The 18,183-nt window shown below is 31.2% G+C and overlaps 1 protein-coding gene across 1 annotated transcript in view; it reads right to left on the reverse strand.

Moving 5' to 3' along the window:
* Positions 1–18,183, reverse strand: part of LOC148272181 (semaphorin-2A-like) — a gene marked incomplete at its 5' end in the record, with an annotated part of 48,530 nt that overhangs the window by 7,119 nt on the left and 23,228 nt on the right. The window contains 3 exons of the mRNA XM_088240406.1: positions 1,634–1,825; positions 3,712–3,884; positions 6,526–6,626. Of these exons, the coding sequence (XP_088096532.1) occupies positions 1,634–1,825; positions 3,712–3,884; positions 6,526–6,626 (466 nt within the window). The remainder of the gene's footprint in view (positions 1–1,633; positions 1,826–3,711; positions 3,885–6,525; positions 6,627–18,183) is intronic.

Here is an 18,183-nt window from a genome sequence, read left to right on the forward strand (position 1 = left end):
GCATACATTTATGTGTGTATATGTATGCGCTTATATTTTTATAGATACCAACTACTTTAACTAGAACATAATATAAAACTAATGAAAATGAAAGCTTGGACACGGATTATGCCCAGTGATGCAGGCGTTCATATATAAATAAAAAAGAAAAAGTTTCATGTAAAATAAATTAATAAAAAAAGACAAAAAATAAAGCTTTGCATTTACAACAGGCATTAAGACGATAAGTCTTAACTCTACGCGTTTCGCACGGCAATGTTGACGTGACAACGCTCATTTTTCAGAACATAATTTCAAACTGTCAAACATTTAAATTATACTCCCCCAACGCATTTAGTCAGGTTTTTTCAACTTAAAAATGTTGAGATTGATGAACTGTTTATGTAGGTATACTATTCGATAAATTATAAATTTTATTTGGAACATAATCAATGCATAGTAAGACATAATGCTTAATGACCTACGATTTTGAATTCTGCATTGACCCATCATAACTTAAGCTTTGACTTTTCGTCTTTTTATTTTAATGGTGCTATATAATTTCCATTTTGTCTTCGGCCACTCAAAAAAAAACGAAAAGTGTTCCATTATCATTATCGTCGTCCCCCTGTCTGCACCTGATGGTGTATAGGACACTGCTTTGGAACAGCAAAAGCAGGGTACATCATTTACGTGAACGTAAGGCGATCAGTCTTAAGCTTCAGTTACTAGTCCAGGGATAGTTAAATATTACTTTAAAACAAATATTTAACATCGACCCTTCCAGAAATCGGTGCCGATTAATCCCCACACGATTCCCCTTTTAAGGATTTTTACCTGAGATCCAGGCGGATTAAGAATACGGTTTTGTGTGTGAAATAAAACCAACATAATGGCGTGTGAGTAAATTAGTGCTACAGCGGAGCCTTTTTCTTAAGTTTTAAAACTTACAGGCTTAAAAGTCAAGAGATCTGTCTTCATCAGACACTGCTTTTTCAGACCATTTTCATCAGATATAACTGCAACTTTTCCTAAAAACACGATTCTGATCATTTTGAACTTTGCTTCTTGCATTTAGTATCCAAAGTATTTTATCTTTATGTTATAACGGCGTTCGATGATTTTGTTAATCTATGTTTTTAATTTTTGTATAAAATTGTAAGATTCAATATGTCCATGTATTTGTAATTTTCTCAAACTGAACGGCTTGGGTAGGTAGGAAGAAATTGCCTTAAGGCAATATGCCCGCCCTTATGTGTATATATATATATATTGTGTATGCATATAAAGTGTCAAATAAATAAATAATGATTTTGTTCAACAAAATATTTGTTTTTTTTTTTTTACAGGTTCAAAATATTTGTATCACCCAATAAATTTTTGTGTCAATATTTTCAAAACTGTTTACATCATTTTTATACCGTTTATTTTTTCAGACTTCCAAATTAGTAAATAACTGTTTAGTATTAATTTGTTTAAAATGCTACCTTTTACTTAATTTACTTAAATGTTTGTTTACTATTGTATTTGTAACGTGTATAAGGCACTAACTGCTGTTTATTTTAACAAAATAAAAATAAAACAACTAAATTTGACAAATATAACTATTAAAATATGAAGTCACTATTGTTTGATTCAAGAATTGACAAATTACCTGAAGACGATTTGATAGCGCCCCTTTTCCTTGGAGTAGTGGTACCAAGTGACGGCCTGCGGCTGCAATACTTCAGGCATCTTCACAAAACTACCCAAGTGGAGGCTTTGCCCCCAGGTCACGGTGATGCTCTTCTTAACTATTGAGGAGTCACATATGTCAGCGGTATCGTTCGCCACATCTTGCAGAAGTCTGAAATTGAAGAGAGAGAAATAAATTTTGCTGGGAAATCTTGGAAAGATATAGAATACAAAAGATACAATAAGAACTTCATTATAAAGACAAAATGGGATATATGAGACGAGGACATTAAAAAGTGCACGAACAAACTGGATTGAATAAATACTCCATAAGTTTTTCTTATTAAATGTCTCCACACTGAGAAAGTTGACACTCTTCACCCTCTCAAATGGGATTTACTATATGACAGGGTGCTTTACCTTGCCTCAATAGATGCATACAAAAAAAGAAGACTGCAAAAAAACTGCACACTCCCAAATCAAACGAAAACAATAATAAACAAAATATGAATCAAAGTAACTCTGTCAAAAAATTAATTAATTAATTAAGTTTATTTAACCTGCAACACCTTAGATAAGAGGAATAACCACCCTGTTTTTGTTTTTTTATTTTTATTTATTTACAATTTAAAAAAACCCGTTAGGGTTACATTAGAAATTTAATATTGTCTAGTCATTTTATGTCTCGTCTAGTCTAGTTAGTTCAGTCATTATGTGCTTTTTCAGATTGATTTTAAATTTGTCTCCAGTAAAAGTTTTCAAGTAGTAAGGTAGGTCGTTGTAGTGTTTAAGTCCATTATGTAGTATTTTTGACTGTCCTGTGTTTGTCTTTGCTTTTTCAATATGATAGTGTTGTTGTTGTCTGGTGTTATATTTGTATATGTCAGCATTTTTGACTAATATTATGTCGTCGTCTTGTATGTTTCCCAGTGTTATTTTGTGCAAAATTTTTAAGGACTCAATTTTAGTCAAGTAGTTTATGTCAAACTGGTGTGTTTTTTTGTACAGTTCAGTCGTAGGGTAGGTTGTATGTTAGTTTAAGAATTTTATTTTGTTGTCTTTGTATTCTTGTTATGTCTGTCTTGTTGCCAGTTCTCCAGAAGGCGATCATGTAACTCAATTTACTTTTGACATAAGCTTCGTACATAATTTTTTCCTTTCTTGGGATAAAATCTTTAATTTTGTAGAAGAGGCTATGTAGTGATGCCATTACTTTAGTGAGTCCGTCTATGTGTTTTGACCATTTTAATTGTCTGTTCATTGTGAGTCCTAGGTAAGTCACATGTTTAAGTTGAACAACTGTTTTTTTGCATCAAACATGCCAGGAGATCGAATTTCAGTGATGAATTACAGCACAAAACACCCAGGCTTGAGAAAAAACGCATTTAGTAATTTGGTAGACAAAATATTTTCTTTTTTTATTGTTTTTTTAAAATATTTTTTTAATTTCCAAAAATACCAACCAATTTACCTTACGAAATTTTTATATGGAGTTCTAACAATTATGAACTTAACCTAACTGTTTACACACTAAATAAGTTAAAATTTTGTGTTCTTACCGGGAATCGAACCTAGAACCTTCCGTGCGAGAGTCAAGCGTCTTGAGTACTACACGATTTGTTGGTTTTTTTTCCATATAGATTCTATGATGACAATGTGAACAATATTATGTTTGTTTTATATTAGTTTTATAACACCCGTCAACGGGAGGAGTGCTTTTCAGAAACTATACAAGTGTTCTTGTTAAATAATAAAATCACGTAACACTAATAAAAAAGTTTCATTTATATAATAATTTTAATTGAATCCCATTTAAAAACCTGCACCTAATCTAAAGGCGTAAATACGTAAGACTTTTATAAGGAGGAAAAAGAAAAGATCACATGTTTCAATGTAAATTGAACGAATATTTTTTATTACGTAATAGATAATTGTAAAACTCATAAAACTCTAGATTGTGAAACCAATTAACCGAATACATTTTTTTGTAAATCTAGAATCATGACTATTTAAAAATAAGTATAAGAGGGAATAGTTTAATACTCAGTATTTTCATACCCTGGTTGGTAGGATCGGCAGGTGTTGGTGTCCTTGTCCCAGCCGCAGTAGGGGTCCCGGACACACCTCAGGCAGCTGTCGTACCTTTTAGAGCACATGACCAGCTGTAGTTGGCGGACGCGCTGGTCAGAGCCGACGTACAGGGAACCGTGGACGCGGGAAATCTCCATGGCCTGGAATAGTAAAAAAATTGCATAAATAAATAAATAGTGTGTTTTGATTATTTACTCACACGTTGACAATGCTTGATAGGAATAACATTTTTTGTCTCGACAGGCTAGTTAAATTTTGAAGATTTAATAATTTCATTAAAAAGAGTGACAAATGTGAAATAAAAGGTTTGTTACGTAGAGCGTACAATAAAAAAGTCTTGTCCCAAGAAGAGGGAAACATGACATTTAATTTAAACATAATTAAATCATAATATCAAATACTTACAAAAGATAATGAAAACACATAAAACTCACAAATAAAAACGCTTAAAAGAAAAAACATTTTTATACCTATTTGGCCTAAACTAATCGTCAATCCGTGCGCATCCCACTTCCATTATCCATTTCTTAAAAGCAATTTTATAATGACAGTATTAAGTAATTGTCCTTATATACATTGAAAGTATATTGTACAGTTAAATGGCGATCAAATCCTCTTTGACCGAAAGTTGTTTTGATTTTCGACTGTTTTTACAGCATCAGAGTGCAATGTCTAGTAACTCAAGTAGTTGTGTTTAGTGCCATTGAAGGTATTGGATAATTGTATAAATTAGTTAAATATTTGCGTAAATTTATTTTAGAGTCGTAACTTTAAGTTTTTTGCATATGTCGAGGGAACTTGTACTGACCACTACTTTAATGGTAATCTTTATCAAATCTTTTTTTGCAATGATAAGTTGTATGAGTAGTGTGTCATTTGCACAACCCCATCCAAGTATAACATATTTCAAAACTGATTGACAAACTGTATTATGTATTTTTAGAAGTTCTTTTAACCTGATTATATTTTGTTTTGTTTTAAAAAAGTATATTTATTTTTAAATTTATTATTAATATGTTCGATTTGATTATTTCATTTAAAATATTTTATTGAATCTACTCTGTGTAATCTAATCACTATATCTAATCTAAACACTCTGTCAGATGATTTACAATTGCATATAATATTTGAAATCTTTTATTCACAAAACTTATAATATACACCACATAAATTAAATCTAATTAAACTCAGAAATTATTAATATATTGAGTTTTTCCACTGACAGTTCTTGGTGGAACTGCATTTTAATTATAATAATAATAATACTTTATAGTTTTATTCCACTTTTATTTATGATTATTTATTTTTTAATTATTTTATATATATTTATAATTATTATTAATTGTTATTACCTTATACTTAAATGATTTTAGTTTAAATTAATTTATTTACATAATTATATAAAATCATGATTTACAACCCCTGCTTGCAATTGTATATAACATAGAAATTTGTTTAGTCCCCCACCAGTCTGACGATGTCGGTCACGACGAAACCTGGTCACTGGTAAAAAAATTATAAAATAATTATAAATAAAAGTGGAATAAAACTATGAAGCATTTTTATTATTATAATCAGAAATTATTTTCAATTTTAAAGTATGTATGGTAATAGCAAGGCAAATATGTCATCTTTGCCAGGAGTGGTAACACCACTTGCCTCTTAAATGCTTGCTTTTGCTGTAGGAGCACGTCGACATATTGTTTAAAGAGATTTCCTAAAATGTGAGGATCCTCGGCAGAGGCGGAAAGAATTCGATGTTGGTTCAGAAATTTTCCGCAGCAAAGACAGCATTTGTACGCAGATTACGGTGAGGTATGTGGCAGCCTCCGTGGTGTAGTGGTCAAGACGCTTGACTCACGCACGGGAGGTTCCGGGTTCGATTCCCGGTGAGAACACAAAAATTAAAATGTGATTTTTCTCAAGCCTGGGTGCTCTGTGATGTAATTCACCACTGTAATTAGGCCTCCTGGCCTGTTGTGGTGCAAAAAAAAATAAAATGTTGAAGTCAATCTGAGCGAGGATGTCATATCATGGACGTCTACCAGTATATCATGGTAATGGGTTAAAATATAAAACCAGCCAAAACGTAAATGTATTCTAGATGATCAGAATGCAGAGTATTCCTTAATATCAAAGATTGATACAAATAACGATGCACTGGTTCAATTCTCATGTTGTGATTTTTTAAATTAAGAGGCAATGTGTTCTGGAATTGAATTCAAGCATGCTGATAACACACAATTTATACATTATGATTGCAATAGTCTTGCTAGGATTGCAGAGTCTTCATGTTAGAAATGTTATTTTCACTGAAATGAAACTTTAAGATACTAATAAATTAGCTTTAATAGAAACACGAATTCAAAAAACTTTCTTAATATTTGTATGGCACGGCCATTTTGAAAATTTAAATTTCAAGCCTCGAATAAAGTGGGTGATGGATATTGCTATGCTTCCAAACACTATTTTCAAACCATCATAAGTACGATTTTAAACTACATTTGCAACTTAACTCATGGTTTTTATAAAAAAAAGTTGATAAACTACAAAACAACAGCATAACCAAAAAAAAAAATTGTTTGGAGGTTGCTATCTTTGCTTCCAATGCCCTCATTTAAACATTTGATGGTTGTATTTGAGTTTTCTATCAAAAGCTATCCCAAGATCTCTGATCATCCAAACGATTTTAAAAATAGTGTCAACTGAATAAAACTTTATTTATTTTTATTGCGAATTTGATAACCATTTATTTATATGCAATGCATGTATAGAACTAACCTGTATTGGTTCCCCTGGAGTCACATCAAATATATCTAGAAGAGTCGATTTGCTTTCTCCATTTTTCATCCACTGAACTATTTTATGCACCTTTCCATCATCTGAAAAAAAAAAAACTCTTGAACATTTCTGAAATCATTAGCAAATTCATGTAGTTTTACAAATTGGAAACGGACGATTAAGTGTTATAAATTTGCAAATATGAAGTTTGTTTCGTTTTCTGCTTTTGAAAGAGTTAATACTCGTAAATTACAACAATTTTATATTTCATGTTAAAAAAAACGATAAAATTTTTAAAACAATCACGTTTCTTCCAAAAAGTTCTAAAAACGTTCAAAAATTTTGTCGACGTTCAGGCAAAAGTTACTTACCCGAATAAAATCATTTTGAGATATCAGAATTCGCGAATTTAGAGACTAAGAAAAAAGATTTTTGTGTTTTGAAGGTTTTATGTACACAACATAATTCATTCGTGTCTTTTTAATAAATTCATTTCTACCTATTTCTTTCTGATGCATTAAAAAATATTTGGAAGATTTTGTAGTTTTAGTTTTTTTTGTTATTGTTATATTATTGTAGAACTGCTTGTACTTTAAAAGATAAAATATCTACATCTTAGAACAGGCTGAGCCATGTTAGACGGAGACTATCCTAAACAGAAGACGCTTCGTTTTTATTTTCTATTTACTAGTTTTATATAGATTCCCTGTTATCAAATATGTTTACTTATATTATGTAATAAATGTATAAAATAAAAGTAAACAAATTGATGAGAGTATTAAATTTTCCATAAAATTACTTTGTTTCTTTGTAAAACGAAACTTCATAAGTGAGTTTTGATAAATTAACAAAATATTTCACCCATTAAATAATAATATTATATCTTTTTGTGAAAATATTTTTTTAAAACTTTGCCTTATTATTTTATAATAATTGAGTAAGAATACATCGGTTTGGTCACGAAACTAAAGCTTCCCTACGCCTACGTGATAAACAATTGCACCGAAGCACGCATTGTTACGCTCCAAAAACCCGAACTTAAGGAATTATCCCGCGCAAGAGTTAGTGAATTCAGACGGAATCGTAAATCAAAAAAAAACTTCCGCCAGACATTCTATTGCCCTAATAAAATATTAAAATGCGGAAAAATGGACGCATCCCCAGTAGCGTTCACGAAACAATACCGAAACTAATGGCCATTTTGCCCGATTTCCCCCTAAAAAGCTCGCCCCGTGTCGTTTCTCTATTACTCCCTTCGTGTGTGTTATATTTTATTCATTTTCTGGGGTGATTCAGCTGACCCTAAGACCCCTTAAAATCTAATTTAAAAATATGTTTAATTTAATTTCAATGACTCACTAAAAAAGCATCCTTAAATGAGTGATTGAATATAAAATTGATGCCATTTTTTTTTTATTTGATGGCGCGTCACTTTTAAGGTATTTTGCCAGTATCATATCAAATAATAAAAAAATGAACTTATGAAGCGAAGTAAGGAGAATATCACAGACGAATATGGTTAGTTAAAAAAAAATCCGATAATAGTTTTAAATTATGAAGTTTAGGAGATTGAAGAAGGATTTGCACTGTAAAAAGATGGGAGTGTATGGATATTTTAGGAAGAAAGGAAGAGAATCCATCTCTTTTGGAGCAGCAGAGGAATATGTGGTTGAGATCTTCCTCATCGCGGCATTCATGCATTGTGGAGACTACTATCTTTAGTAATTATTTTTTAATATTTGTATATAACCACTTAACAACTTTTCTATGTCTACCGCTTTTGAGACGTTCCCGTCTCTTCGACAGGACACTAATTAAACCAGCATGCAAAACCCACTATACACCTTCACCGTAGTTGTTGCACAAAAATTAACTAGCATCAACGTGCACAGATTATATAAAAAAATGTTTAAATTTGTAGTCGCAATTTTTTTTTAAACCAACATCGTCATAGTAATAAATACATACATACAAAATATCAACAAATAACTAGACCAATGACGGGTTTCATTTGGGAACAAAAATATAAAAAACAAAAGGTACAGTTTGCTAAGGGTGAAAGGAAGTGGGATGGGAAAATAGGGAAGGAAGAAGAAATAGTAAGTAAATATAAAACAATGAAAAAAAAAGGAACATAAATGTACACTTACAACATACGTATATATATATATACACACACACATCCATATATATATATATATATATTTTAAAGTAAAATAGCTACATAGTGCAGAGCCAATTCTACCTTTATATATATACACGCACACACAAACAAATATACATATACGCACATGAATATGCATATATATATATGTACATACACATACACACATGTACATATACGCATACAAAAATGTACATACATACGCGTACATATATATAATTAATAATAAAATACTGAAAACTAATAATAAAAAAATAACTTAAAAAGCAATGCTTCACAAAAAGGGGGAAGAGAGGAGGGAAGTGTTGCATGTAAGTGTAATTAGTGTCCTGACAAAAAGACAGGAAGGTCTCGAAACCGGTAGAAATAGAAAAGTCGGTAAATGGTTACATACAAATATTTACTCACATTTATTAAAATGTTTGACTGCGAAGTCAATGCTTTGAATATGAATTTTATCTTGTAATATATAATTTATTTCTTTGGGTAGAACACATTGTGCAACTTAGACACCTCCCTCTGTTTGCGATCAATTATGGATATAAAGGAGAAAACAAATAGCCTTTACCATTTTGTTTAACTTATGATTCTTATTTTTAAATTTAAAAAAAACGGACTCAACTTATAGATGTCAATACCTTATTTGATCAGTATTATAATACCTAATTTAAAAATAACTTTTAAAAGATTATTTTTAAATAAAAACATTTTAATGAGTTTCAAGTTTTTTGTAAGTGAAGATTAGGCTTCAAAGGTCACAAGTTCCAACGTAAAAATAAATCTATGTTCAATTTAAAATTGAAGATACAAATTTATATTTGAAACGAAATTTAAGTGAGGCTATAATTCAAGGGCCGTTTTCTAAGGCTTCCAGGTTCCCAAGCGACCAGATTATTTCTCATACCACGTAAAGCCACCCTTGGAACTAATCCTAGACTGTTAGGAGATTAAATTAAGGGAGAGGGCTGCCTCATCCCAGGTTTTTTTCTTAATAAAAGAAAGATTTTTGTTTCCAATAGTAAAAACATCCAGGTGTAAGTAATGAAGTCATTAAGATTTTCAAGCCAGTGGATTTTACCATTGATTCCAGCTTTGAATATAATTTCAAAAATGTACAACGTTCAGAAAAATTAAAATATTATTAATTAGAACGAATCTTTTTCTTTTAAGAGAAGTAAGGCTTATGAGATTCTTGGAAAAATAGATGTTAAGTAGGCCAACGGGTAAAGCTTTTTAAACACGCGTTAAAGAAATAATACAATTCTGGTACAAAAATAAAAATAATTCGAATTTCGCCAATCATTTGTTTGAAAAAGAATGCAAAAAAAAATCATAAAGCTCCTTTTATTTGGTTAAATTAATTTTTTGAATTAAGTTGATTAGTGTCCTGACGAAGAGAAATGTATTTTTTGACACCGAAGATATAAAGAAGTCGGTAGACGGTTATAAACAAATATTTTATATAAATTTATTTGAATGTTTGACCACAAAGTTAATGCTTTAAATATTAAAAAACAATTAGTATACCTATTAATTACATAGTTATAAACACTTATGTATGGAAGTGAAACATGGAACTGGCAGAGGAAGGATGAAAGCCGAGTGAACGCGGTTGAAATGCGATCTCTTAGACGAATGTGTGGGGAATCAATGTATGACAGGGTTACGAATGATGAAATCAGGCGAGAGTGTAAATCTGAGACAAGTATAATTGATAAGATTAAGAAAGGGTCTCTGAGATGGTTTGGTCACGTAAAACGAATGGACGACGAGAGAATGGTAAAACAAGTATATATGGCAAAAATGAACGGCAACGTTAGACGAGGACGACCAAGGAAGACGTAGCATAATCAGATAAACCAGAATCTTAAGTCTGGTCATGTCAAAAGCAGACAGAACCGCAGGACATGTATGACAAGATGTATGAATGTGGAAGAGGCTAGGATTGTATGTCAGGATAGACGTGTGTGGCGGTCCATTCTCTCTGCCTACCCCTACGGGGAAATGGCGTGATGGTAGTAGTAGTAGTAGTAGTTATAAATGTATACTACTTCATTAAAGTATCGTTTACACGTAGACAATATAATAGATATGATACTGTTGTCTTGTACCATCTCTGTAAACAGTCTCGACCGCGCAGGACAGAACGCTGCGACGCGCTGGGACTACGAAAACTTGACAGCAATTCACACGTGAGCGCAGCGAAAATGAATACACGACGGCCTTTATTATGAGCGAGTTCACGAAAAATATGAATAGTATAAAACCGAAATGTATTGGAATTGTCAAAGAACTAACTAAATGATAAAATACGCAGAAGCGATGCGCAAGCGTCGAGCAAACCGCTATTGTCATGAGGTCCTGTTCGTGCGCGTTCACACGAGGACAATGCGGCCGAGTGCGGTGCACAGTGATCAATATGTATGAACGTAAACTTGAAACTAGAATAAATTTCATGATCCCAAAAAAATATAATTGTACGCAAATGGCATTTAAACATATCACACTTTAAAGAAATACTTTTTTTTTAAAAATCCGCATAGATTAGGCAACGTTGGAAAGTGCTTACAAATTCTGTCGAGTGTCGAATTCAATCTGTATCGTTGAAGACAGTGCGGTGTGAGGTTACGTTATTCTGTTCTAATATAAACCTAACGTAAAGTGTTGAAGATTGAAAACATTGACGAAGGTACGGTTTACTTTATTAATTTTTTTTTAAAAATTGAAAAAAAAAATGTTTATTATGTTTTGGGTACTATGAAATATGTTGTCTAGAATATAATATTTTCGATTTTTTGTTAATATTCAATTAGAGTTTTTTAAAAAAGTCCCACTTAGTACCACAAAAAAAGATATTTATTTAAATAGCGACATTCATTGGTTAAATACCTGTTAAGTGACTTTTACGGCTTTTGACAGATAATGAAAGAAAAAATTTTTTTCAGAGAGGCGGAAAGTAATCACACGAAGAGATATTTTTGAATTATTAAGAAGTATAAAAAGCGTGTCTAAAACAACCTCCATTAAAACCATAAAACAAGTTTCTAATTTTATTTTCATGAAGTTAGAAATAACTCTAACTGATGAAACAGAAAAAATAAAATTATATTCTCAAATAAAAACCGTGTGTTCTCACATGAGTCGCAGGTGGAAGTCGAAACTTGCCGAAGACGCATCGAGCTGTTATACGTCGCCGCGCCGTGACGCTCACCTCCGTCACACACTCTTCATCAGGGTATTTTTAAGTTTATGTTTAAGATTATTTCTAAGTTAGATTAAGTTTTTTCATTCTAATATATTTCATTATTTCGCGAAGCCAATAATTTATTTCTTCATCCTCTCCCCCTCTTTAGTAAATTGACTGACATAAAGCAAGAAGCGACGTAACATAAAAAATTTTATGTCTCTTAATATTTTTATTTTTTATAAATATTTTTTTATAATTTATTTTTGTACGCAGTGCGTAAAGCGCTATTGCCAATTGGCTCGGCGAAACTTAATACCTGTACATACGTATTAAACGTATTAATATATTTTCACTATTAAGAATCTCATTTCATCGCGAAATTCAGACGAACGCAGAAGCATCCTGTGTATATTATATTCCATTTCATTAGCAACTGATAAAACAATAGTTGTCCATGTCACGCTCATAAGCACGTTTGAGCGCGAAAGAGACAGAGATTATTTTCGTAATGCGTATGCCGTGCGATGTCCTACCATGGGCTTATTTACGAATACTAAGCGATGCTTATGTGTTTGTGCACGCGCCAGCTTATCAAAATCCACCAATATATATTTATTTCGTAATATTTAATTCAGCAAAATTACACTTTTCTTTCAATTGTTTCATTTACCAATGTTTGTACTTGTTTATATTAATTTTATAATATTCTGTTATGTAATAAAACACTTTCATCAATTTATTTGATTTCACTATTTTTTTTTGGTTGTTCAAATAAAAAAATATATTAGAAACACTACAGGCACAAATGTAACAATTTACAAATATTTTCTGATAATTTTCTACTAGCGCAAAGTAAAAAAAATCTAATTTCCAGTTAAAAGTTGAAGTTGATCACTGCGCGGTGGTGAGGTTATTATTGTTCTGTAGATATAGTTTACCCGTCTATCTCCGTGGCAATGTCTCGGAGTAATGTCCTATCATCAAATAAATGTTTGCATGTGTATACATCCTTTAATAGTCAGTCGGTATGTGACCAAAAATTCTTTAAATATTAAATATTTCTTACCGATACTGCAGTAAAGCTTTGCTAATCGCCCTAATAACAACCCACCCTGAAATAACCGACGCGTATGTGCCGCTAAAACATTTATCGCCAGTCACCCCAAGTTTTAGTAGCGACGATTTATTGACCGCAGACCAGTCCGATACTTACAATCCAAATACGACCAATTAACGTTATTTCTTCGTATGTTTGTGATTGCAATTTCTGGCTATACGCGAGCTAAATTGATTATAAGTAATAATTCGCTCTGATATTATTGCCGGCACATTCTACAGCAACTAAAGAGTAACGACCCCGTATAAGAGAAAATAAAACAACTCTGAATCGAGACATTAGGGGTTAACTTTTTACGTTTATGCTTCGGTTTTATACGTCAATTATCTGTAGTTGTTTTCACTTTATAGGCGCAAGAGGATTATCTCTGGATATAAATGTCTTAATCTCTTTTCAAATATATGTCAAACCCGGTTAATTAATTTATTATTGAATACAGCAAAGGTAAGCATTCAACAAGCAAGCGGCATTATCGCTCACGTCATAAAAAAATAACACACTTTCCATTTCTGCCAAGATTTTGCATGACTACTGACCATGCCTACTGTACTTTAAATGGTTTCTGGGATAGTTTCTAAGATTCCAATATTGTAAAGATTGTTTAGAATGAGTTAAATTCAATCTCTGTTTTTGATGTGCATTATTATTATCTTATCTCTTCCTGAAATTAATTTATCAAATATTTTTGTCTACCATATTAAATTATTATCTTTAAATATAATTCCTCTGTACGTGTGATGTCACCGTACTCCTCCTAAACGGCTTAACCGATTTACGTGCAATTTTCAGAGAAATATAGATCTTTAAGCTGTGCGTGTTCGTAGATATTAAAATTTTCAATCGAATATGTAAAAAAAGGTTAGGAGCATATATGTTTTATTCATCGATCTACCAGGGTTGCATTCGAGGAGAATGCATTTTGTGTGAAAAAAGAGTTTGTTTTTGAATATTTACAAACAACATTTGTTTTTTGTGGATCTCAATCAGATTCTTTCCTTAAATTCTTTATAACACTAAAATAATATTAAATTTAATACATTTTAAAAAATCGTATTCCTACATAAGTACACCATTTTGTTGGTGAGACCACCGGAGTTTGACGTTTGCAAAAATAATGCCATATTTGAAAAATATTTATTATATGTTTTGGAATTCAACCATAAGCAATTCTTGTACTTATATTTTTGTTGTCTATTGTTTGTATCCATATTGTTATTCCTTTCTGTTTATGTTTTTCTTATGTTTATTAATGTAACTTGTTTTTGGCCGATGTTATCAAGTTTTGATAGAAGGCCCTAATAAAGGAAAAAAAAATAAGCAAGTACCTACTTTAATTCAATATTTTTTGAATATCAACCATTTTCATTATTGGAATATAATCACAAACAAGTACCCAGATGAAAATTATTTTTCCAAGATGATAGCAGACAAGCCAACGTTCGGGCAGGACAACGTCTGTCGGGTTCGCTAGTTATCTTATTTATATATACTAACTGTAAACTAATTTTTATTATTTGTTTTTAACATTAATACAAATTTTTTTTGCTAAAATTTTTTACAAGTTATTTACAAATTGCTTTTCAATTCTAACATTTTTCTTATATCCATATATATCTTTTTTACTAAGCAAAGTTTTACCTTTTTTTTTAATTGCAGCACGTTTTTTGTTTCTAAGTGCATAAAAAAATGTTGTTTATTTTTAAAATTAAAACTTACTTTGTTTGTACTTATCTGTATAATTTTTGTAAATACCCCTTGGGCGTATTGTAAAATTTAAAAAAAATAAAAAAATTAAAAAAATGTTTTTTGTCAATAGTGCCAATATATTAGGGCCCTTATAATCCTGTTGATTGGTAAAAAAAATAAAATACTTCGCGCCCTGGAAATAACAGTGGCTCAATAAGAAAAACTCATTCTTTACGGGGAGCACTTAAACACACACCAGCGCTCACTAAAGTAAAACTCGTTCGCAAACAAAGTTCACTCACCTGCCCATATTCTAGTTTTACTTTTTTTTCAGAAATAACAAGTAACAACTCAAGTATAGCTTGTTGAAAATGATCCCCAAAATTAAAATATTTACGATAATAATAAGTACGCAGATATTTTTTAAATTATGTACAGAAAGTATAAAAAAATAAAAAAGATAAATCAACGCCGGTTATTTTTTTTTTGCCGGTTGATAATTCGATTACAGGCAAAAGTCGGTACAATAATCAAAAAACAATTATTTTAATAACAGGTCCATCAAACTGTCTAGACGTTTCATTTTAGATGTTTAAAATGATTAAGCTGCTGTCACAATTTAAATTTAAATGAATTACTAAAAACCTGGCTATCTCCATTAAGGTATTTTGCGTAGTATTGTATTATTTTCTATGTTTGACGTAATTTTCTTTTTAACATAGACATTGTCAACCGATTTGCAGTGATCGATGAAATGTAATTAAAACGAATGATTTCTTTTATGCCTGTCTAATGCACGCACCTCAGTAAAAAAATAAAGAAATGTTCAAAAGTTTATCATTTTCATATCATTATTATCACCATCATCCCCTTTCCGCGCCCAGTGGTGCATATGGCACTGCATTAGTAAACCAAATTCATAAAATGTACGATGATATCTTATATGAAGTTAAGGTGATCAGTCTTACGCGTCTAGTGCCAGTCTTGCAACTTGTCAACAATGAAATATTGCAATTTAAATAAGATTCAAAATCGACATTTCATGTCCTCCCTGCCAGGAATTGAGCAGGACCTCAAAAGAAAAAAGCAAATGCGTCCACTCGATTTTTTCTTATTCAGGATTTTCGCCTGACAGCAGTAGCTATCGAGCCAAAAACTGTCGTCCAAGAGTATGGTTCTATTCCACACACAAAACTCTTTTTTTTATCCGCCTGGACACAGCCCCAAGAGCGTTTTTAAACAAGTCAATAAATTTGGGAATCAATTAAACACGGGACTTGTGATAGTGTATACAAACGGATTTATCACTAGTGACCGATTGATGTTTCGGCCAATAAAACGTATTTCGGCTGCGGTTTGCGCCAAAATTTGGCAGAATTTTCGGCTCAGCCGAAACCTGCGGTCAGAATGTGTCGGATTACGTTCGGCTGTACTCGGGTGCATCTTATGGATCGTGATTATGTTTTAAAAATGTCAATAGATGGTAGAGATAAGGAGATGTGGATGTTTAAAAATAGGCAGAATGGTAAATGTTGAATTGCGTAAAGTGGCCACTTAAACCAGCCAAAGACATGTCATAAGCCCCGTAAATGCCTTGACTTCCTTTTCAAAAATGTTTTCCCTAAAATAAATAAGTTAAATTAATATTTGCCACTGAGATTTATGTTTATTTGATTATTTACATACACAGGTGTTTGTATTTTGTTTTTATGATTAGATTTGAATTAATTTGTTAAAAATAATGTCTTTTGTCTTTAAGATTATGTGAGTTGCAAAGACAGAGTGATATGGCGTTCTATCCTCTCTGCCTATCCCTACGGGGAAACGGCGTCATGGTTTGTTTTTTTAAGTTGCAGTAGGGATTGGAAAAACAACTGTTAAAATACTAGGAAGAATCATTTATTATAAAATGGGTTTTTCTCTGCCATATTTTAGGATCGGATCTAAAGCGTGGGACAGATCAGCTTATATACATTATACCGATGAAGTATCCGGTGAACTTTTATGTGCAAATTAGGAAAAAGAAGTAATTATTTACGGGGCTAGGTTCATTTAATTTCTTTAAATTCCTGGTCGCTTTATTTTCTTTGAAGATGAAGGCAAGTATTAGAAAAGTTTTAGAATAGTTTATCGCGTGAATGGGCATAACGTTTACTGTTGGAATGTTGAAAGCATTAAATTCCTAAATCGGATACAAAAACTACATCAAACTCACGGAAACATTTCCAGCGTTTAGTGAAGCTGCAGAAGTACAAATATTTTTGTCTGCGTCCAGGTGGATGAAAACCATCGTTTTTATTTATTTATTTGGTTTACAAACAATGAAGAATAAAATATAATGAACAGAAATATTCAAATAAAAAAGACACTACCTGTTTTTCATCAATTACATGTAAACACTAATAAAATATATATTCAAATTACATTTCAATACAAGTAATTAAAATTAAAATTAAATTGTTGTAAAAATCAATTCATTAATGTAAAATACACCATACATACACAAGTAAACATTAATAAAATATATATTTAAACAAAATTCGAAATACAAATTAATTAATTACTTGCAAAGCGGTATCCGTTAACTTTACCATATTCAGGAAGATAGTAAAACTGATGAAAAAACAATATAACATTTTTTTTTTAAAGTAGCAAAATTTTAACGCCTACATGCTCTTATCTTATATATTAAAAGTGCACAGGGCACTGGATTAGTACATCAATCACAGCATATCTCGATCAATTTTGTGACATGAAGGTAAGGTGATCCGTCTTACGCTTCAGGTGCCAGTCCAGGGACTATCAAATATTTTAGTGTGACAACACCCTTTTAATTAAATATTCCATATCAACCATATCGGGAATCGATTCCGACACCATTACACCACGAGGCCGACATTAAGACATTCCTAAATAATAAAAAAAAAAACATTTTTTATGATGAGTTAAATTCGAGATGATTGGATTGATTGATTTATTCATTCCCACACGCCATGTATCCTCTCCCTCATTCATTCACGCATACACACATTCACATACACATGAATACAAACGTCACACAAATACAATTACTAAACTTATTTTCTTATATATTATGTGTCATTATATTTACAGTGGATTTTTTTAATTGGCTTTAGTATTGTTAAGATTTTTCTAATTATTTTGTTTATGTAATTGCTGTGAAAATCCCAAATAAAATAAAATAAATAAATAAATAAATAAAAGAAAACATTGCCTTAAACAATATATGTTTATATTTTACATTGTATTTTTAACAAAATTTAGTAACCACTTATCTATTTATTAGATGTTCAAAAAAATTGTTGTTTCAGGGAGAGAAATTAAGAAATATAAATCAGAAAACATCAAATTTTTAGACAAAAATCTGTAATTTTAACAATAAATCTGGTATTGCAAATTTTTAGTTATATTTTCGGAAATAATTGTTCTTAATCCATTATAAATACACATGAATTGTTTTTTTTATTACCCTGCATAATAAAG

This window comes from Micrasema longulum, unplaced genomic scaffold (genome assembly GCF_059751315.1).
Source record: "Micrasema longulum isolate JH-2025_06_02 unplaced genomic scaffold, ASM5975131v1 h1tg002447l, whole genome shotgun sequence".
Classification (NCBI taxonomy): Eukaryota; Metazoa; Arthropoda; class Insecta; order Trichoptera; family Brachycentridae; genus Micrasema; species Micrasema longulum.